At 34.4% G+C, this 22,859-nt stretch overlaps 1 protein-coding gene across 7 annotated transcripts in view; it reads right to left on the reverse strand.

The window, feature by feature from the left end:
- Positions 1 to 726: 726 nt before the first annotated feature.
- The window catches only part of NAP1L1 (nucleosome assembly protein 1 like 1), a 33,605-nt gene continuing 11,472 nt past the window's right edge, over positions 727 to 22,859 (reverse strand). For 3 of the 7 annotated variants that reach the window (XM_042947211.1, XM_042947209.1, XM_042947208.1), the window contains 15 exons: positions 22,797 to 22,833; positions 17,976 to 18,061; positions 16,381 to 16,483; positions 10,591 to 10,732; positions 10,257 to 10,337; positions 9,212 to 9,340; positions 8,174 to 8,245; positions 6,895 to 7,034; positions 6,309 to 6,454; positions 6,195 to 6,214; positions 4,444 to 4,566; positions 3,713 to 3,742; positions 3,151 to 3,201; positions 2,012 to 2,083; positions 727 to 1,302 (listed from right to left, as the gene is read on the reverse strand). In XM_042947211.1, the coding sequence (XP_042803145.1) occupies positions 2,048 to 2,083; positions 3,151 to 3,201; positions 3,713 to 3,742; positions 4,444 to 4,566; positions 6,195 to 6,214; positions 6,309 to 6,454; positions 6,895 to 7,034; positions 8,174 to 8,245; positions 9,212 to 9,340; positions 10,257 to 10,337; positions 10,591 to 10,732; positions 16,381 to 16,483; positions 17,976 to 18,061; positions 22,797 to 22,813 (1,176 nt within the window). In that variant the 5' untranslated portion in view covers positions 22,814 to 22,833 and the 3' untranslated portion in view covers positions 727 to 1,302; positions 2,012 to 2,047. Of the gene's footprint in view, positions 1,303 to 2,011; positions 2,084 to 3,150; positions 3,202 to 3,383; positions 3,480 to 3,712; positions 3,743 to 4,443; positions 4,567 to 6,194; positions 6,215 to 6,308; positions 6,455 to 6,894; positions 7,035 to 8,173; positions 8,246 to 9,211; positions 9,341 to 10,256; positions 10,338 to 10,590; positions 10,733 to 16,380; positions 16,484 to 17,975; positions 18,062 to 22,796; positions 22,834 to 22,859 lie in introns of those variants that run through there. The other 4 variants (XM_042947206.1, XM_042947205.1, XM_042947212.1 and 1 more) reach the window with 4 other exon arrangements.

Below are 22,859 nucleotides of genomic sequence, written 5' to 3' on the forward strand. Positions count from 1 at the left end.
TGTGATCAGATGAGCTATGGGTACAAAAAAAAATTCAGCAAAGAATGTCTAATTAAAGCAACCAAAAGCATTTTGAAAATCAAGAGGAAAAACACAGGATGTTTTCATGGCATTTTTTTCTCCTACAAACTATTGCAACTGGTTAAGGATTTCCAGTAGTTAATTAAATTCTCAGGAGAGGAATGAACAGTATTATACAAATAACAAAATGTATTCACATTCCAAGATCTTAATACTAGATTTTCAAAAAGGAAGCTCTGTCACCTCTAAAAACAAACTCAATATAGTTTTATTAAGAGCAGGAACTCTAGGCCATCCTCTAGTCATAATCCATTTAATCCACCCTCATGTCAAAGCTTTTAAGCTTGTCACAAAAAATTAACAGTAATTAGCCTGAGGTATTTTAAATGTGGCTCTGTAAGTCTCAAATTTAATGGCATTTTCCTCCCTAAAAATGGTCTTCTTTCTACTTCAGTCCCATGATCTCTGTAGTATTTCACTACAATATGGTCATAAACTAAACTACCTAAAAGCAATCGTTGGACCTTTTGAAAGAGTTGTTCACCCATCCACTTATATTAAGACAGGAGCCACACAAAGATCTATAAGAGTGTTTGTTGCCTGACCAGATCCAAAATAGAGGTACTTAAACCTTTGTTTTCCAGTTGAATTATCAAACCCTGGTATGAATAAAACGCTGAATATTATACTTGTGGTACAAATAGGTTCATATTTTTGAGCTTTTAATGAGATTGAGAAACATTTCATAAAACTTAACTTAATATGCCTTAACATATCTGTGAGGTAGTTAGGTAAACAGTACTACCCATTTTAATACACAGTAAACAGAAGCATGGGTAAATGACATACGCATACTTTAAGCAGTAAGAATTGGAATTAACTATAGAGGCGTGGGGCCTTCTCTCTAGTTCTAACCAAATGAAATAAAATTTTAATCTTTTAATCTTTTTTTTAAAAAAAACATTACATCATTTAAGATTTTCTCTTTCTTTTCTATCCTCTCATATTAGCAGATGTAGTATCTCTCCCAAAGTTGACACTCTCTTCTTCCATAATATGGTAAGCTGGGTACAATGCTTATTAATTCAAGCTAGGCCTCTGTTTCTACCTGAATTAGTACAAAATTAAGACATTATCTTGTGAGAACTAAAATTATATGACATTTTTATTTTAGGCTGCAAAACCAAAAACAAGCAAACAAACAAATAACAACAAAAAAACTTGAAATAGGCTTGTCAAATGATGTAAATTCATCCTTTCCAGGGAAGCGGAAGGTAGACCCTACCATAAAGAAAAGATGCTGAGTTAATGGAGGTTAAATTTAAAAGTACAGTTTAAATAATGAGGCTTAACTTTTGAAAATAGGTTTTATTCACCTCCCTATAGTAACCAATAACCACACTATGAGTTAGGTTTCTTTACTGTGGTTTCCTTACTAGGTATCTCTAGCTATGTCACCTAGAATACAAAATCCATTAATAATCTAAGTTATCAGTTGTGGTCTTACTGGAAATTCTTAACCATATTTGTCTTGACAAGTTCTGTTTTTTGTTTTTTAAATGATGAATTGTCTTAGTCTAAGTCACTGCATTTCTGCAACAAAGTAATGAAAGGCACAGCTAGTGCAAGCAAACTTAAACCCAATTCAATTACCAGCTGAAAAAATATTTTGGTTCTTCAGGGAAAAAAAATAAGCGAATCAAAAAAAACTGTTCTTTTAACAGGGCTGTTCACTTTCACAGCTATAATCTAAATTCTTTGTTACATGATAAAAATTACTCCAGAAGAACCAAACCATGTAGTGATGAATGAACATGCATGAAAGAATTTATGCAATAGAGCTGGCAGAAAAACTAGTTAAAATGCTAAGTAGAACAAATTGGTCTTTAAAATTATCAGTTCCTTTCCTTTAAAAAAAAGTACTGAGTCTACCAAGAAAATACAAAAACATAAGGCTGTAAGAAAATAATAGTTGTGTTTAGGCTATTACAGTGCAGGTTATCCTCAAGGCCACATACATCCTGCTTCACTGCTGCTTGCACTCTGCTGGGTTTTGATCCTTCTGTTAAAGGAAAACAACAAGTCAATCTATCTTTTTCTACCTGCTTCAGTTAATTTTCAACAGTAATTAAACTATCTTAATTATATTATCTCACTGTTCTACCAAAACTTGTGCCAAATTAAAGAAATAGTATATAGCAATGATGGAAAGTTATTTATTCAAATATCAGCAAGTCACAAAAATGCTAAAATAAAGCCCAAATTTTACATTGTAGAATGAATTCCATAAAATAAAACACACTAAGCCATAATCTTAAAAAATAAAATAACCACGCAATTTATGTTAGCCATATTATCAATATTTTCCTTCTTATAGATCAATTATTGATAAATCCTAATTCCATTAATATTAACTTTCAAGAGTAATTCATACCTATTAGAATATTTAAGATTATTTTTAACTACCCCCTCTCTTACCTGCTCACTAAAGTATCTTCTGGATATTTTACAGAATTTAGCAAATGAATGAATACATTTAACAGAAACCTTAAGTTTCAAATGAATCCTGATAAGGTACTTTGTATTTTGGGGGAGACAATGGGCTTTACTAGCCCTGATATGACAAACTCTCAATAACAGATTGGGACTCTCAGAAAAAAGGTGGTTGGGAGAATCTAACACAGTATTGCTTCCCTATTCCCAAGCACTTTTGCATTCAGGTTACTTAAAAACTGACCTTTGTTTATAACCTATCCTTTGGAGGAAAAACAACCTAAGAACACTAATAAGTAATTTTAAATGCTTTAAAATTGTGAAGAAGAAGAAGAAAAAAAAAAGCCCAACATAAAGTGCATTAGAAGTAGAATCTTAGGGTTTATTTAGCCTGAAACTATGAAAAATACAAAGTCAGAACCAAAAATAAAAGTTTCTTAGGAAAGGTACACTGGCATATCATGTACTATTGAAATACCAGTGAAGATTAAAAAAAAAATGTATGTATGTATGTATGTATGTATATATATATATCTCCAGTCAGTAAGACTTACAAAATAAACTTTATATTAAGAAACATCAACTCTTATGTAACTTGCCTTAAATTTAATAGAAAGCAGCACTAATTTTGCTCACCTTTGAGTCATAGTCTGGATCATTTTCCTCATCTCCTTCTTCTTCCCCTTCCTATATTAAAGTTCAAAATGCATCCATGAAGTAGGTACACAGTAGGAAGAAATGGCTCATAATGTATGGAGAAATTTTAATACAAGTTACTCTATAGGTCAAAAGATTTTCATGATTACAGAGTTTGGTGACAATGCAATTTAATTTGAAAGCTTCTAATATGAAAAATTTCCCAACACAACTTGAGACATCCAGACAGCTTTTATTGAAAAGATTTACTGCAGCCAACGTTGAAAAAGTTTACTGCAGCTTTTGACTTCTTCAAAGAGCTGATAACCCTGCAGCAGAACAGAATTATTTGAAATAAAAAAAATGTTCTGAGTTTTGCAATTTATTTATTGAAACCTTATACATACATTGTTTGGCTGTAGAATTCTAAAACCGTATTTTTTTTCCAAAAAGTGTTTATCCCGTATCACAGAATAATGATTATAGCAAAGGAATACATAAGTCACTCAATTCGCTTCTCAATGTGTTAAACAGAATTATTTGCTCATTTGGTAAACATTACCTCATCCGCTTCTTCACCTTCTTCATCATACTAAAAAGGGAAAAAAGGATGAAGTGTGAATGTAGCTAACAACCATTTGAGAGTAGCATTACTTACAGCCATCACTGTCTCCACTAAGATCTAAAAAGAGGAAAATACTTTCCCTAAGGTGACTAATTACAAATTACATAGCTGTAGGAATCAGTTCAGTGCCATTATCTAAATCTGACAATCTAAAAAAAGAACACAGTACAATCGTGGGTGTGGTCAGACAACTATTACTATAAATATTACCTGCCTGTACTTATGTGAACACATTGCACAAAAAGGACCTAAAGCCTAATGGAATGATTGTCATTTAGCAATAAAGATATCCAAAATATTTGAGGGGAGCCTAATTTTACCTTAATTGTTGTTTAATACTCCTTTGGATAAAAATTCTATGTTTCCTAATATTTTTATGTTAAGTAATAAAAAACATCTTAGGCATGTTTTTTGTTTGGTCAAAGACAAGGGCATTATAGACCTCCAACAATAACCAAACACAATAAAGTTTTACTAATTCGGAGAAGTCTAAGATCCTAGGAGGACATATTTAAAGCAATTCAGGAAAGTTATCTACAGGACATCAGTAATTAGCCTTTGAATTATTCTGTCTTTTAAAAAATCACAACTATTCATTAAACCTCTCATCAATTGTGACAATCACACCCTCACCAAATTATTTCACTGCAGGATTCAGATTCACTCACATCATCATCATCGTCTTCAATAGCTTCTCCAGTAAAGTATAACACTGATCTTGGGATTATACGCTCACGTAAAAAGTGACCAATTTCAAAGTCTGCGGCAAGGATAGCTTCAGCATCATCATCCTTTAAGAACAAAACAAAAACAAGCACAAAATTTAATAACTGCTATTTAATTAGGCACATGCAAGACTCTTGGGTTTAAATCCTACGAAGCAACACTCAACTTCACTTTTCGTCATTTTAAAATTAGCTTCTGTGTGTGATTCAGTAGTCATCTACATATACCTTAGGTCTACAGATTTTTAATAAAAAGAAAAGTAAGCAATGCAGTGTACATACTCAGAGAAATTTGGGAAATAAAAATTAGAATTGGTTATTGTTTAGTTTTTTTTCTGGCTTAAAATTAAAATACAAAAGCAACTTTGTTATGGGACTGTAATTTTCCTTTTAAAATATTAATTACTGAAAACACCCAATGGAATAATACTAAGATACTAAGAATCTAAGGATTTATAACAGTAGGTGTATGACACATAATGAAACAACATGGAGAATCACTACACACTTCCTAAAAGTAGTACCCTAGCAGGTACATAATGCCAAATGAGAAAGAATCCTACTTAATAAATACAAAGTCAATCCAGGATTTCTATTTAATGACAAAGCACAACACAAAATTGGTGCTGACATTCTTCAAAATTAAAATAATTCCATTATTCTACGATACCAAACAATGAGTAAACATTCCATGAATGTTCATTTTGATTCATCAACATAATCCACTATAATGAACATCCAAAACACACAAAAGGGCCAGTGGACTTTGAAGGAAAGACTTCTAATCACAGGTGGTAGTCTGTCTGTAACTACACAAGATTGTTTTGTTACCATCAATATTTGGAAATAGAAATTAAAAAAAAAAAAAAAAATCACTTCAACACAAACTCCAACCCATTTGCTGACATGAAAATAACATGAAACTATCTCAATGCTCACAGGTAGGTCTTTCAACCTAAAATTCGGGTGCTGCTTTATAGCCCCCTTTTTTGTCCTATAAAAGGTATTTTGAGCCAAGCCACTTACTACTCTTTTCAGGCAGAAATACTTGCCTTTTACACATCTGGTCCAAACCCTGGCTAAAACCATTCTAATTCGAAAGTATTCAAAATAAAACATACTTTCTAATTCCATATGTATAAATCTATTTAAACTACCTGAGTTAATTTAAGTTCAAAGATGTGGCCAACAGAAGAGCAAATTCACAACATACTTAGCCTACCCTGCCTGTATAGACCTCTCAGAGGTTGTTCCTCTTTCTAGGCCATACACAGGCACAATCACAGCTCTTGGCATATGGTCACATAATACATGGCCACAATAAGAAACCATATTTCCACTGGAATAACACAGAAAGAGTTCTGACCAGAATGGTTAGGAGTTTAGTAAACAGTACAAATGGTTTAATACCTTCTAGTTTCAGTAAGAAAACTACAATCTTAACAACTTGAATCCCCTACACAATATTTGCAAGTCTCCAAAGAAAAGAAAGCCTTTAGCCTTTCCATTTTTCAATGGAAGCACAATAAGCATTTTGAATGAAATAATTTCAGATGCATAATGGTCTTTTCCATGCACTGCAAGCCTCAGAACAAAATTCAAGTAGCAACTATCCAACTCCCCACGTTTGAGAACCAATTCTCTAATTTCATATGTAATTAACAATTCAATAAATAAATAACAATTTAACTTACCAGGTCTCCACTCTCGGGAACTGCAAAATTGAGAAAAGAAATTCAAGTGAGTAAAAAATTAAAGAAAGCTTGTAATAAAACAACCATCAATACCCAAACTAAAACACTGTTTACCTTCAGGAGGGGCAAAAAAATTAAAGAAAGAGTCGTTGGAAACTGTTTTGGTCACAGTACGAACTGTCCCACGTCCCTTGTGTTTCTGCTTCTTCTTAATGGTTTTCAAAGTGACATTCTTTCCTTTTTTCCAATCTATCTGGCACCTTGCAAAACAAAGGAGAAAAAAAAAATCTATCACAATTAACATATTACATTTAATTGATAGAAGAGCTATGATTTATCTAATTGAATATTATATTTAATTACAAATTTTAGAGGGGAAAAATTGGCTCAAATGTTTTTAGTAGCATATAAAGAGAAAATTTTATTTCAACAAATTTTTTCAATAAGATATTGACAATTAGCACAAATTCACAGTACAATAAATTTAAACATGCACTCCTTTGGACAACTATCTGCAATACCGAAAGCCAAGGAGAATTCTAGGAAAATAGGTAAGCTCTTCTCAGAAAACATTTTACTGAAATGTTTAGTGATAAACTATGTATGTCTCTATGTATCACACACACACTAGGAAATACCAAGCATCACAAATTCTAAGTAAAATAGATAAATTCTGTGAAAGTAGTAAAATTAAACTCACCCTGTACAACCCATAATTTCTGGTCCATCAAAAGAAAAGGGATCAGAGTCATCTGGTTCTGACCTCATCCTGTATGTCTTTGTCAACACTTCATTTGTGAAATATTCATTGGGTTCAAAGTGAAATTCTAAGACAAAACTCTTAAAAAAAATAAAAAAATAAAAACTAATGAAATTCCTACATCATAAATATCAGTGCTTTAGTAAATAAAACTTAATCTGTTGATTGATTTGTATAAACATATAAACTTCTAGGTGATAATGCTTTTCCCACTCTGGGAAAGGGTCAGATAAACCCCAAATTCTGTTTAAAAAGCAAAACAAGGTACAAAATAAAACTGGATAAAGTTCAGCTTATAACTTCTATTTAGTAACATGTTTACAAAACAGGTTAAAACAGCTGAATAAACTGACCAAATACTCCCTCCTTCCATCCCCACGAAGTGGACTTTAAATCTTACTCTAACCTGAATTTGACAGACGAAAAAGCCCAACTGTACCACACACAATAAAAGAAATCTATAGCCTGTAGTAGCTCTGCCCATACTTCACATAATCCTGTTGGTTTTGGGGGAAGTGAGGGCCCTTTAACATCTTCTGTTTTATGTAATTCTCAAACACATGCCATTTATCTTCATTCATTTATTATTTGAGACAGAGAGAGAGAGAGAGAGAGAGAGAGAGAAACCGTGCACATGAGACCAAGTGGAAAAGAGAAGCAGAGAGAGGGAGGGAGGGAGGGAGGGAGGGAGGGAGAGAAAGAGAGAAAGAGAGACAGAGAGACAGAAGAGAAGGAGAATGGGGTAGAGGGGGAGATAGAAATAATCCCAAACAGGATCCATGCTCAGCTCAGAGCCCAACGTGGCGCTCAATCCTACAACCCTGGGATCATGACCTGAGCCAAAATCAAGAGTCAGATGCTCAACTAACTGAACCACCCAGATGTCCCCCAGACACATGCCTTTTAATGCGAAGTATTTTTTTAAATTCTGTTACCTTGCTATTATTTTTTACCTACTTTTAATCTAATATCAAAGATTTACGAGATTTCAACAATAGTTTTGTGATCAGAGGGAGGAAAAGAAATAAACACTGCATTTCAATTATCAACATCCAAACATTTATTTCCTACCAACAATTAAGAGTACCAAGTATAAGTTTTAGCTTCTTTCTCACCCCCATCTCCAAGCTTTGAGTACCACCTCTTTTCAGAAACTTCCGTATATCTACCTATAAACATCTAATGTTACAAGACTGAAACTATTTCAAAGTTCTTTTACCATGGGCTGGCCAGCATCTGAGAACTTCACTTTAATATCTTTTAAGTGCTTCAGAATAGGTTCATCATGTTCCTGCAAATTAGGAAAATATTAAAGTGAATATCTAACATGGCATTTTAGGATTAGTGTTGTTACTGGACAAAAACACTTAGCTAACTAAGACATTTATAGGGAGGTTTTACATAACAATTGTCAACCATAAGACCTACTCTCCAGATTATGGCTTATACTAAAGCTAGTTTACTTACAAGCTCTACTTATTTCTACTGCCATTGGTAGAAAAAAAGTGACTCAACAGAAAACTACATCATCATCATCATCATCATCATCATCATGACTGAATGGGCTAAAGAATACAAAACCAAGTCTTAGGCATGTTTGCTTTAAAAACGCTTCCTTTTCCAGCAGCTTCTTTTTCCTTTCATTCTGCTGGGTCCTTTTCTACTTCGCCAAAGTAGAAATGAAGTAGTCATTGTTCCAAGATTTCTTTTTCTTGACATTAACTTCCAAAAATCACACTACATGGCAACAAATACTACCACGCAGGTGGTAGTGGCTCAAGAAACGCTTCTGATTAAGACAGGAAAAGTTTCCCAGAGAAGGAGACATTTAGGTTGGTTTCCCAGAAAAAGTGACAATTGTAAGAGTTAAAGATCTGTATGTTATTCTTTTAAAATGCAAGTGTTCCTTAGAATATTTGTTTCAGACTGAGAAAGTCATTTTGGGTAAGACAAATGGAATTTTAAGTCTCCTCCTTCCTATCTCCAATACCAAGCACCTAAACACAGAAGGCACAAGACTGTAACAAAACATTGCTCAATGATAAACAATTGTCAAAGGGACCATTTCATTATTTAATTTTTGAAAATGAATTAAAATTTATTTGATTACATTCATCAAAGACACATTTCCCTTCTACAGATAACACAGGTTTCAGAACACCACAACCATTCCATAAAGGTCAATAACAGAGAGACTAGTGTCATCACAGCCATTTACACTTCAAAAGTAAACTGGTGTTATTATAAATAAAATTACCTGAACCATATCACTGAGCAAGTCAACATTCTTAAAAACAGTCAACCAGAATTCAGGAATTCCCTTGGGGTCTTCTTTTTCTTCATCTTTTTTCTCATCTTCGATCTTGGCTTTTTCTTTCAGCTCCTCCTTGATAAATGACAGCATACATTACTGAATACCTAGATCAGACCTCTGATAAAATATTACCCATCCCCTTAACTTACATCCAGTGGCGAAGTACAGAAACCAAAAAATCTTCAATCAACAATTGTAACTTTCAATCAAATTATAAGTTCTGGTCCAATTGTATAAACACTGCTGTTTACCATACCAAACCTTACTTCTATAAATATTGCTAATTACCATACTCCTCCAAAAAAGAGAACCACTAGGAGAGAACCTTATTATAAACCATAGGGAAATAGTTTTAGAGAAAAAAATTTTAAAGCTTCAGGGGATAAGTAAATAAATAAATACCTTACCCAATGCCTCACCCCTTGGTGTTCTTGATCAAAACACTGTATTTACTTTATCAACCAACATTAAAACAGCAATGTTGGAGAAACAGGGTCATGTAACAGAACTCTGCATTTGTGTCACAACCCTGCCATTTATTAGCTGTAGGCAGGTCACTTAGAAGCTTCCATTTCAGGGGTGCCTGGGAAGTTCCTCTTGATTTCAGCTCAGGCCATGATCTCGCGGTCATGGGATAAGCCCTGTGTGGAGCCTGCCTGGGAATTCTCTCTCCCCCCCGCCCCCTTCCCCTCCCCGCACATGTGTGCACACGCTCTCTCTCAAAATAAACATATAAACTTAAAAAAAAAAAGCCTCCATTTCATCACTTGAAAAGAACATCCTTTGCATGTCATCATGAAGTTCAAAGGAAAATTTTATATGAATCTATAAAACTTAAATACTATAAAAATGTAAGGGAAAAATGAATTTTGTATTCAGATGAATTTGGGTACAGATGGTGCCAGGTCTAACAGTGGCTCATCTGCACTCACTATCCATTTTACAATAAAATATTTTCAAGGGATAAAAACACAAAGTTGGTACCAACCGAAATTTCATCCTCCTCATCTGGTTTCCATTCACATTCCTCTTCTGTAGGTTCATAAATTGCATTAATGATCTCAAATCGCTAAAATGATTTAAAAAGAAAAGCTTACATAAAAACACTGATATCCAAGACAGAAACTAGCTGTTTCTCGTTAAAGACGCTTATAGTTTTAATGAATGCATACCACAACCTGAATTGTTATAACTGATTTCCCAAATACCTCTTAATAACCATCTGGCTGAGAGGCCTAAAGACTTAACCACCTGTAAGTTTGTTTATATTTCCAGAGCTTTATTATAATGTCATATTTTAGATAAATAATAGAAAGCATTACCTTATCAAATAGAGGCTGATAGAGAACAGCATACTTTCTTTCAAGATCATGAACTTCCTCATAGAATTTGGCTTCTATCTGTGCACATTTAACTTGAAGGTTTTTGAGAGCATTCACTCGTCTCTTAACTACCCTAGGCAAGCTGAAAGGTTGGAATGCACCAGTTACACAGCATCATAGTAAAATACAAGTCATACTTCTATCATATTGAAAATAAAGCATAAAAGTCAGTGAATGATAGTTTCCTATTTGAAGCAAAAGGTATACTCAAAGTAACTAAAATAAATACATGGACTTCTTGACTGAAATATTTCAAAAACGAACATTTAAATAGATATAGTAAGTTGATAAGAGAATGTAAATCGTATCAACCCTAAATCTTTCATTCTAATCAAGTTCAGCAGTAGACTTGTCAATGCTGGCATCTACGCTGTAAAACAGACTATTTTTTAAGTTCAAAAGTCATGGACTGATCATCTTAACTCTGAGAATAAGGACAGTAACCTTGATTTTAAAAAGAAAAAAAAAAGTATGTGTATCTCACCCATACCAGCTATTTTTAGGGAAAAGGAGAACATATGTATATTAGAAAAACGGATGGTATCCTACACTATTATTTATTTTAGTGTATTTAATTTGGAATTTGAAATTTTATTAAAAATATGACTGTTATGTTCCATGAAGGGACTTTAGTAAGATATAATTCATATATCATACAATTTACTATGGGGTGGGTATAAGCCTCCCGAAGTATGATTAAACTTAGGAATCCCCTACCACCCAAAACATTTCACTCAAAATTTATCTAACTTCAGGGAATCTGTACAAAAGATCCAGAATCCAGATTAGAATTTCCTGCCATAGGCAGATTGTTGTAAATCAAACAATTCTCTTACTTAACCACTATTTTAGTTATGATAATCAGAAGTAGAAAACAAATTATCTACAGATACCATTTTTTTATTTCTTACAATTAAAAGTAAAAAGCTTAATGTTTAGTCAAGGTAGTGAAACAGCATGGTGTGCTGCCCACCCCCACAGCCTATCTTAAAGAAATAAAAAATAAAAAAAAAAAATTCAACCCTAGAAACTTTAGAACTAAGAAGGAAACAACTATTTCAGGCACTTGCACACACACACACCATGGGCAACTTCTGAGACTAACAACTGCACAGGGTGAACTGCAACCTCGAAAAAGGAGGAAATGGCCAGAATGGGTAGCAGTGAGGACAGGCTAGAAGAAAGCTTTTTAAATTCTGCACTTTCCTTACAACAGTCAGTGCCTGTCCCCTTCACCCTTCACAGAGCCCAGTGCCAACATTTTTAGGAGGTGATAAAAGCTGGACTGGCTGAAAGCCTACAAGCACTCATTCCTCCACCCCTCCACTCCAGGTACTCTTCCCAAAGCAGCCAAAAACAATTGCCTAGAATTGACAGCCAACTTTTGAGTCTAAGTTAACTGGAGCTCTCCTTAGGTTCATCCCATCCCCTCACCTCAAACTCCACGGGACTATCACAAACCAAAGCTTGATCTTTAATAATCATTACCGAGGAGTAACTGTTATCAGCCAACGAGCCCAAGCTCTAAGTCCAAATAACTAAACACTTGAGGAGTACAATCTCTAATGAAAGAATGAAATATTTATCATCTGAAGCCGTATTATTAGACAGAACAATGTAAATGTATTTAAGGAAATGAGGGAAGAAACAAGACCAAGAAATCTAAAAGTGGAAATATTAAGTATGAAAAATATAGTAGCTAAATTATATAACCAACAAATAGGATAAACTGGATAGGTTCAAGTGAAAGAAGTCCATTAAAGTTGAAAAGGTCTCCAGAAGGCAGCAGGAAAGACATACAGTTATGATTTGGACAACAAAAGTAACAACAGCTAAAAGACAGAAGGGAGGTGGATAGCTCAAGAAATGCATAATAAATTTCTCAGAGTCAAAGTAAGATGGAAATCCTCACTCTCACCCCTAAACAGGCTAATGAAATTTATGAATATCAAAGACCAAAGAAAATTCTAAATGTATTCAATGAAAAAGCAAATAACATATGAAGAAAAAGGAATCAGACCATCAGGCTTCAAAAGAAAACACCATATGCAAGAAATGCATTTTTAAGATATTTAAGAATTCTGAACTTACAATTTTATAAACCAAACTATTATTCAGATATAAAACAAAATAAAAACTTTTTATGAGGCTTATCAGGCTTCAGGAAATATGCCACAGATACTCGTTACATTCATTAAAAGTAATTTTTGAAAAAGTTAAAAAAAAACAACAACTCGGGAACACTATATAAGATATGGGCAGCCAAATATCTTGGTATATTTTACTGATGTTTTGATGAACAAAAAGAGGACTAGAAGATGTATATTTATAAACAATACAGACATTGGTAAATTTAAGAAATCAATAGGGGTATTAGGTTTTGAGCCTCTTTACCATAATAACAAAAAGTAGAATGCAGTAACTTTGAAGCCAGCAGAAGACAACCGGAATTATTTAATGGAAAGCAGAAAAAAAGGAGGAAAAAAGAAAGTACGATAAATTATAAAATAAAATAATAGCAATTCAGTCCAAAAACAATACCACCTTCAAGAAATGCAAAGAGTTTGAAACCACTAATAATGAAGCGAGCAAACTTTCTTACCAGAGATAAGATACAAGGATGGAAAAAGACATGCCAGGCAAAGGAAGGAAGGAAGGAAGGAAGGAAGGAAGGAAGGAAGAAAGAAAGAAAGAGAAAGCAAGCAAGCTGGAATAGCTATCTTAATATCAGACAAAACTGAATTCATAACAACAACAACAAAAATATCACAAAATACAAAAGAGGACATTTTAGTCTTGTAAACTAGAACATAAGGACAAGATGTATACATCACAAACATATAGCTAATAATACAGCTTCAAAATATACTAATCCACAACCAATAGAGATTAAATAGAAAATTTTAACACATCCTTCCCAGAAACTGTTAGTTCAGGCAGATAATCAATAAGCAGAAATAAAGAGAACTTGAACAACACAATTAATAAATTTGCACTACTAATTCCAGCATATAGATCTTCACTCTACATTCATAGAACATTTATTAAAACAAAGTATTAAGACCATAAAAGATAGATTTAAAAAAAAAAAAAAATCAATTCAAGCATTCAATTCAAGAAACTGGAAAGAGGAAAAGAGCAAACTCAAATAAGAAGGGTTCTCAAACCCCTAAGGCCAAAGTCCATTTTTAGAAGAGTTCTACCAACTGTTCAACGAACAGTTAATTCCTATCTTATTCAAATTGCTTTGAAAACAGGGAAAAAAGTAAAAGCAGCCGTGTCTATTTCATTAAGCAATCGAAATCTTCACTCTAAAACCAGGGCTTGGAATTACCATCCCATTGAAAGTTTCTGTATTGTACATACATACATATGTACATACACACACAAGTTCAATTCACTAATGAATAACGACCTTACATAAAATTATTAAACTAAACTCAACAGTGTAGGTTTATTCCAAGAAAGTAAGAGGAGTTCAGTATCTGAAATATATTTCCAAACTGTATTTAATATGTACTTAATAGATTCAAAGAAAAAGTCAAAAGACCATCTGAATACAGAAAAAAAGGTCACAAAAAATCCTACGTAGACACCAAATGTAATGGAGAGATTTTATATCCATTCCAGACTGGAAATAAGACAAAGATGCTCATGTTTAATGCTAACATTTAACACAGTACTGCAAGTCCTGGCCAATACTGTAATGAAAGAAAAATAAACGTGGTGTGAAAAGAAAAATAAACGTGGTGTGACATAACATAAAGATTAGAGCTAAAACTGCCATTACTTGCAGACAAGATCTTTTGCCTATGGGAGGAGAACAAAGAACAAAGAACAAATTACTACCAAAGTGTAGCAAGATTTCTGGATACAAGATCAACAGCAAAAAAATAAATAAAAATAAATCAATAGCACTCTTCTTGACATCAACAGCTAACATGGAGATACAATAAAAGATACTATATTCACAAAAGCAACACAACTAAAGTACACAGGAATTAACCAAGAATAGACTTTGAAAAAAAAATTTAGAGTAAGAGAATATGATCTCAATAAATACAAAGATGTGGATGAGACAACGTAACATTAAAAGGATAATTCCCTACCATGTTAATATGTACACTCAATGTAACTCCTATCAAAAACTTTAGTGTGTTGAGAGGGGCTGTTTTCTGTTTTGTTTTATGAAAATCCCTAGAAACTTACTAGCAACCATATGTGGGATGAAGGTCTACCTACTGTTAAGCCAATCTTAAGAGTGTGTTCCACAGGGAATGAGGGGGAGGGGAAAGGGTGGAAGAAGATACTACAGGGAGAAAGATTAAATCATCACCCTGCTAGATATTAAAACATACTAAAAAGCCATATTAATTAAAACCGGTATTAAAACAGAAGAGTGCTGTTCAAAGACAAACACAGATGTTTATAAGAAACTGGTATGTAATAAAGGTGGTATCACAAATAAATGGGCGAATAATCATCTGTTCATGGTGAAGTGTGATAAAAACAAGCTCATCAAAACAAAACAAAAAAACAAAAAAATCTGAATGCCTAGCTAAATACAAAGGTGAACTCTAGAGGGATTATTAAAGACCTAAAGATGAAAGGTAAAACTAGTCAATAGGAACTACAGAAGGAACTAGGAAGGACTTGTTAAAACTTGAAAAGAATGAGCCACACAGGTCAAAACCTTAAAATATAAAAATTAAGGATTTCTGTTTAATGGAGAATGCTATGGATAAAGTTAATAGAAATGACATGAAAGATTCACAAGTCTAAAACTGATGACAGATGAACACCTAGAATACACAGAAACTCCTGCAAAAGACAGTAAACCCCAATAGGAAAATGGACAGAGGGAACAACAAATGAGCAACCTAAAAAGCTCACAATCATGAAAAAAAGCTCAAAACTCAGTAGACAACAGAAAATACAAACAAAACAAAATATGCCTGTACCTCTTCGATTGGTAAAAAACAAAACACCCATAAAGGTGAATGATACCAACTGCTGGCAGGGACACAAGGATAGAGCAACCTTCATGCACCGGCTCTAGAAAGCAAACTGGAAGTATTTAAAGTTTGCATACCTCATATAACAATCCCTATGAGGTAAGTACATAACCCAAAATAATTCTTACACAGTTCTTTAGGAGGGCATGCACAAAGATGACCATTACAATGGAATTTGTGTTGATGGAGCTTGGAGGCAATCTAGATATCCATCAAAGAATAAGCTTATAATAGAACATGGTGGACACAAATCACCGCAAGTGACAACATTTAGAAGCTAGAAACTACTGACTAGAGATTACATACAGAAAGCAATGTGGATGGATCCTAAAACCATAAAGCCAAGTATAAAAAAACAATTATAAGCAAAATAAGATATATGTGCTATTGTTAATGATTTATAGGACCAGTGAAATAAATAAGAAATCATTATTTCTTGTAATCCTGTGCACTTCTAGCAAACCTCCAAACAAATCTCAGAAATGGTTAAGATCAGTGTATTTCCTGTGGAGAAGAGTCAAACTTTGAAAAGACCAACTCTAAATTGGTGGTACTCGGCAAAATTTTAAACTCCCAATAATCCTATAATAGATACTAACAGACATTAGCTTTCCACTATTACTAATGTAAGTCCTAGATGGTCTTAAAAATAGGTACACTTGCAATGTTGATTATAGAAGGATAAATAAGGACTATGGAAAAGAAGAACTTGTACCTTTCAATGTATCCTGTTGGTGTTTCTACCAGACCATCAAGTCTTTCTTGAAGGGCTGCAAGAATCTGAGGATTTTGCATCATCTGAACAGTCAGCTGACGCGCTTTAAAAAAAAAAAAAAAAAAAAAAAAAAAAAAAGGGCATCGAAAGAAGGATTTTATGAAAATGTATTATGCTATTTTAATAGGACAATCCAATCATGAAATTTTCCTGACTAGCCCATAAATCATTGGTCTGAACAGAGACGGGCAGCAAGCGGAGGAAAATCCACTCTAGGAAAAGTTCAGATTCCTAATGATCTAATACATCACCACCTCTCAAGGCCATTGCTACAACTCCTGTGAATAATATCCTTTCTCTTCCTACTACATTGTGTTTCACACACCTTCCATTTTTGAGAAGCTCAAAGCTTCATCCGGATGCCTATCTAACTGTAGATAATGCTTTGAAGCAGACAACACAAACTATTAGAAAACTGCAAATACAGTTTCAATCCTGGGACAAAGACTGTGGAGCGAGTAACCTAAATGTTTTGTTTGATGCTTAATAGTATAGTGTGCTTGTGTATGTCTGAATAGAGAATGTTAACAGTTGAAACAATCAAGGTTGTAACTAAAGCCAAACAAAACATGATTCATTAATGGTGTCTAAAATCATACTTAAACCAAAAATACCAGATTTAGGTGAAACAAGTTATTTTGCTATATCCTCTCTTCTTCATAAACAGACATTACACAAAATTGATATTAGCCTTCCCAGTTGTGTTTTTAAAGGTCAATTCCTAATACTAATTTGATTATTGGATGATGTCCAGTTGTGATAACCAACATGCCTTTAGAAATGTTAATACGGGTCACTAAGGATACAGACCTATATATCTTTCAAGAAAACGTTGTAAGATGAAAGCTGAAACTAACCTGCAGTGGTCTTTTCACAATTAACCTCCATCTGGCTTAACAATGAAAAGTTGAGTCATCTGGTACTTCAATATTCTTGGCCCATACCCACATATGGTATGCAGGCATAACCTGCAGGCATAACCTCCACTACCATTGCTACTCCTCTTCCTTCTCGAATTACTTGCTCAAGAAAACTGTGATTGATTTTTGTTTACATTTAATACTTATCTCTTTTTTGGTTGTTTGGTTGAAATGGGTTTAAAAAAGACTGACATACAACTATAGGTTTTCTACCATTAAATACTGAACATTTTCAAATCACTCTAAGCTAGTGTTGTTTGTTTAGAAGTACCACCAAAAACAACCTGTAACATTTCTAAATTCAGACAAAACTCCTGGGCAGCTGTCTGACAGTTAGGCCATGTCACTGCAGCAGCAAGAGGGTACACAGGGTGACTTCTTGATGGGTCACTAACTGTATCTATACCTTCCCCTCCCTTACTACCATTCCATCTCAACCCCTCTCTTCCCCTCCTTTCTTCCCCACCCGAATATACACATACAAACTGTGTGAACTAGAGGTATGGGCTATGTGGGTAAGGCAAACAAGGATTCAAAAGGGAACAGTATTTGTTAGTACCCTCTAGAAGACATGTGCCAGCAATCACTGGCTCCTGAAGTAATTTAAAATAATACCTTTGATTTTTGTTTCTTCACCAGTTTCTTCTTCTTCTACTTCTTCAACATCATCCAAATCTTGATCAAGTTCAGACTGTTCTTTGCTACAATATCATAGTATCACACCAAGGTTCAAATGTACCAATTACCAAAAAATAAATAAAAAATTATAGAAAAACTTCAATTTATTTTCTAGGTTAATATGCCTCTTTCAAAAATATAAAATAGGAAATTCAAAAGGTAATTCAGTTCTCTAACTTCATATGTAAACAAGCACAAACTGGAAGTACATAAAATTTCATTTAAAAGCACATGGTCAAATATAAAGTTTGTATTTCACACTTTTTTTTTTAAGATTTTACTTTTAAGTAATCTCTACACCCATCCTGGGGTTCGAACTCACAACCTGAGATCAAAAGTCACATGCTCTACCAACTGGGCCAGCGAGGCATCCCTCTATTTCAAGCTTTAAAAATGTGGTTTGGTAGGTTTTGGTACAGGCAATGAGAGGTCAGGAAGTATGTGCTCTCTACCCAATATCCACTGATATCACTCTGAGTAACAGCACCCTTATTTTATAGGAGATGCAATACACCAAGCTTTAAAATCCTACATTTCTCAGCCTACCTCTTAGCTAGGTGGGTTATGTGGCTCTGTTTGGGCAATGAGTTAAAAAGTCGTATAGAACTTTAAGTAAGCCTCCTACATAGGATGGTAGACAGCTGGGAGGCCTCATCTTGCTGCCTCCCTAGAATAGGGATGTGATGACTAGAGTTCCAACAGCCATGTTGGACCATGAGGCATCCTAGAGAGAGAATAAAAGTCAACAGAATGAGGGAATTTAGAAGAATAAGGAACTGGATCCTTGACGGCTATGGAGCAATCACATCAGCCTGTACTCATTATCTTTGGACTTTCCTCCTTTTTCTTTACTTCACAGTAGAGATGGGCAAAAAGTTAAAGAGAAGACCCGAGTCTACTGCATGCTTGGAGCAAAGCCAGGAGGATGGCACCATTGAAAGAAAAGGAAAAAGTAGGAAGATAAAATTCTCCCCACTTCATCTTAAAAATCTAGTTTTTGAACATGCAATTTCAACAGGAATTAAAAAGGGAAATAAGGATATCTAAGTTAATGTATAGGTCTTCATATAATTCCTTGTGTGATTTTACATTTTAATATCTGGTTTAGAGATTTAGTTACTTTCATGTTAAGAAAGAGCATTTGGAAAATTAATTTTCATATAGAGACAAATATAGAAAAGGTCAACTGTGTTCTGCCAGCAAGATTTATGTTCCTGTAACTAAGGAAAAAATTCCAGCCTTCTCATCAAATATACAGATTATTCTGAAATTATACAGATTATTCTGAAATTATCTTTTATTATAAACTTAAACATACTCAGACTTAAGGTCAGTAAACCACAAAACTATTCCTCCAGTGTGATTTTATTAATTTACTGAACATCTACATTTTAAGGCTTTAAAACAGGGGTCCACAAACATGGGTCAAATACAGCCCATTATCTTTGTAAATAAAACGTTACCAGAACACAACCACATTAATTCGTTTATGCATGGTCTATGGCTGCTTTCACGCTACAACAGCAGAGTTGAGTAACTACAACTAGACCATATGGCCCAAGGGGCCTAAATATTTATAAATCAGGTCCTTTACAGAGAAAGTTTGCTGACGCCTGCTTTAATTCTCCTTTCCTCCCATCCTCCTAGGGCTCACAGGCATCCAAAATTAAATAAGGGGACGGTGGGGTATCAAGCTGTCACAACTAATTTCTTTTTTTTTTTAAGTTTAAAACAGAATGAGGGTTGCAAGGTTAAGATGGCAGATTGCACATACTCCTCTGATCTTAATCCTCCCCAAATCCCTACTACAATTATGATAAAGGGGTTTTTTTTTTTTTTTTCAACGTTTTTTATTTATTTTTGGGACAGAGAGAGACAGAGCATGAACGGGGGAGGGGCAGAGAGAGAGGGAGACACAGAATCGGAAACAGGCTCCAGGCTCCGAGCCATCAGCCCAGAGCCTGACGCGGGGCTCGAACTCACGGTCCGCGAGATCGTGACCTGGCTGAAGTCGGACGCTTAACCGACTGCGCCACCCAGGTGCCCCGATAAAGGGGTTTTAAAACAAAAAAACATTGAAGGACAAGGAGACAAGAGCAGCAACTTCACTGAGAAATGAAATCCTTAAGTTAGCAATAGGCAAAGCTGAAAACCAGCCCAAACACAGAATCTTAAAAAGGACACTTCTAGAACTAGAGCTGGGGGACTGACAGTGGAGAAAATAGGGAGAACTAAACAAAAACAGGTAAGTAGTTAAATCCCCAGATCCTCCCCTTCTATCTAGCAGAAGCATGGCAGTTTCTTCTCTGGAAAGGGTTAAACTGAGAGCTCAGCCTCCAAAACCACAGGTACAGCTAAGAGTATCTCAGATATAGGACTGTATCACTCTAGAATGCTGAATGTAGCAACCCTTCCCTAGCAACCTTTCCCTAATTTGGGTTCCACAACACTGAAAGCCAGATCTTTACCCAGACACTCTTCACTGGGCTATCTGACCAGCCCAGAAAAAAAAAAAAAAAAACAAAAAAACAAAAAACAAAAAAAACCCCATCATTCTGATAATGCGGATTCTTACAACAAACGCCTACCCTGATGACCTTACATTACAATCTAAATTAAAAGCCTCCCCCACTCCAAGTCAAATTTTCCAAACAACTTTTTTTTAAACCTCCCTCAATTGCATGTTCTCCCCACCCCAATCTTAGCAGACAATCAAGTATTACCTCCTATTTGAGAAAGGCTCTAACATGGAGACAAAAACAAATAGGGGAAAGAAAAATTTAAGAGTAAACATACTATAAAGAGGAAAAACATCCAGAGAAAAGATATGACAATCCAGAAAAAAGATATTACAATCAATGAAATAGGAACAAGATACTATAAAAACAGGAACAGAGAGCAAAGACACTCCTGAAAACTAAAATAACAGAAATTTAGAAACTCAATTCAAGAGTTGAAAGATAAAGTTTCTTCAGCTTTGCCCAGAAAGAAGAGCAAAGAGATAAAGATGGAAAATAAGACAAAAGATAATTAGAAGAAGCAGTTCAACAATACAACATAATAGAAGCTCCAGAAAGAGAAAACAGAAACAAGACAATCAACAAAGTAAGTCGAGAATATTCCCCAGAACTGAAAGCCATCAAGTTGCCAGACTGAAAGGGTCCACCAGTGAATGCCTAACACGAGAAATTAAAAAAATAGATATAACAATGTGAAAATTTCAGAACTCTGAAGCCAGCGTAGCTTCCAGAAATAAATATATATGTATATATTTAAGACAAAAAGTGTCACATTACAATGATCAAGAATTGACTTTGAACTTCAACACAGCAATACTGGAAGCAAAGTAACAATGGAGCAATGCCTTCAAATTTCTGAAGAAACAGGATTCTCGAATCAGAATTCTATACTCAAACTATCAAACGTAAGGATAAAATAGTTATTTTCAGTCATGTCAGATCTCAAAATAATTTACTTCCTTTGTACTTGTCCAAGAAAGTACTAAAGAACCAAAAGAAAACAACATGGGATACAGCAAACAGCAAACCTGAGAGAAGGAACCAAAGGAAAGGAACAAAACCCCAGGAAGATAATAAAATAGATCCACAATGACAACTGTATAACCAAGGTTAAGCAATTCAAATTGGAGCAGGGCAATACAGGAGGGCAATCACTTTGAAAGCCATTATCACTAAAATACCTGCTGCCATTCTTTTTATGTGTGGAAGGACTGGCCAGATTCTTAAATGTACTTGAATTTGATGCCCTTGTGCTAAATTTTCTGCCTTCCTACCTCCATGATCTGCTGCCTGCACCTTGTGGATATATCGTCATAGCATATGTCCTCCATCCAGAAGTGTACAGTTTTAATCCATTGCTAAGTTATGGGAAATCATAAGCAACAAACGGTGCAGTTCACCCATTCTCCCTTACCATATTTCTTCAAGATACCCATCCACACTAGAACCCTGCCAGAAGCCAACTTCATTAAACCTGTTTCTAGAGTGCATGGCCTTGCCCAATGAAGTCTTGAGGAAACTTGAAGCCAGAGTATGACCCAGATAATCTTTTTGCTTTTTGTTTTCCTACCTTGGAAACTTCAACTAATAGTAGTAATATTGCTTTTCTCTTTATGCAGCTAAGTTTGTGACTGCTTTTCAGATTTTCAAAATTAAACACTGATTAAGAATGTGTAGGTGTTAAAAATTAAACTGGTTAAGATTGCATAGGTGTTGAAAATCTAAAGAAAAACAAAGAAATGAATTAGACAAAAGCCAAGACAGTATTTACGTGTCTGGAAAGGTGGGAGGATGCAATTGAGAAGATGGATACTGGGTTTCCTCTAATAGTAATGCTGTACTTTTAAAAACTTGAATGTAAATATCCTATTATTCTTAAACTCTATGCATACATTTTATAAACTTTTTATCTTGTATGTATGATACATTACACTGTAAAGTAAAATCTCTGGGAAATACATCCATGGTAAAAATGAATTTCGTAAGTATTTATGATTATTGTGCTCAGCACTTTCCTAAGAATAAACACTAGCAAATGGTTTACCGTGTTTATGACAATGATTATATATACTCTTATTTTGTCTTAGATATGCCATACCCAACTTTTATAATAGCAGATATTACCATACATTTGCATAATGTTATTAATACTGCTGTTAACCATACCACAGTACAAAGTGAAGCCTATCTCTGGAAAAGGAGAAAAAAAACAACAAAAAACCAATTATCTGGCACTTACTTGTCAATGTCTGCCATGTTGTAAGAACTCCAAGTATCTAAGGAAAGAAAGGTCAATGTTAAC

The sequence above is a fragment of the Panthera leo genome, chromosome B4 (genome assembly GCF_018350215.1).
Source record: "Panthera leo isolate Ple1 chromosome B4, P.leo_Ple1_pat1.1, whole genome shotgun sequence".
Lineage (NCBI taxonomy): Eukaryota > Metazoa > Chordata > Mammalia > Carnivora > Felidae > Panthera > Panthera leo.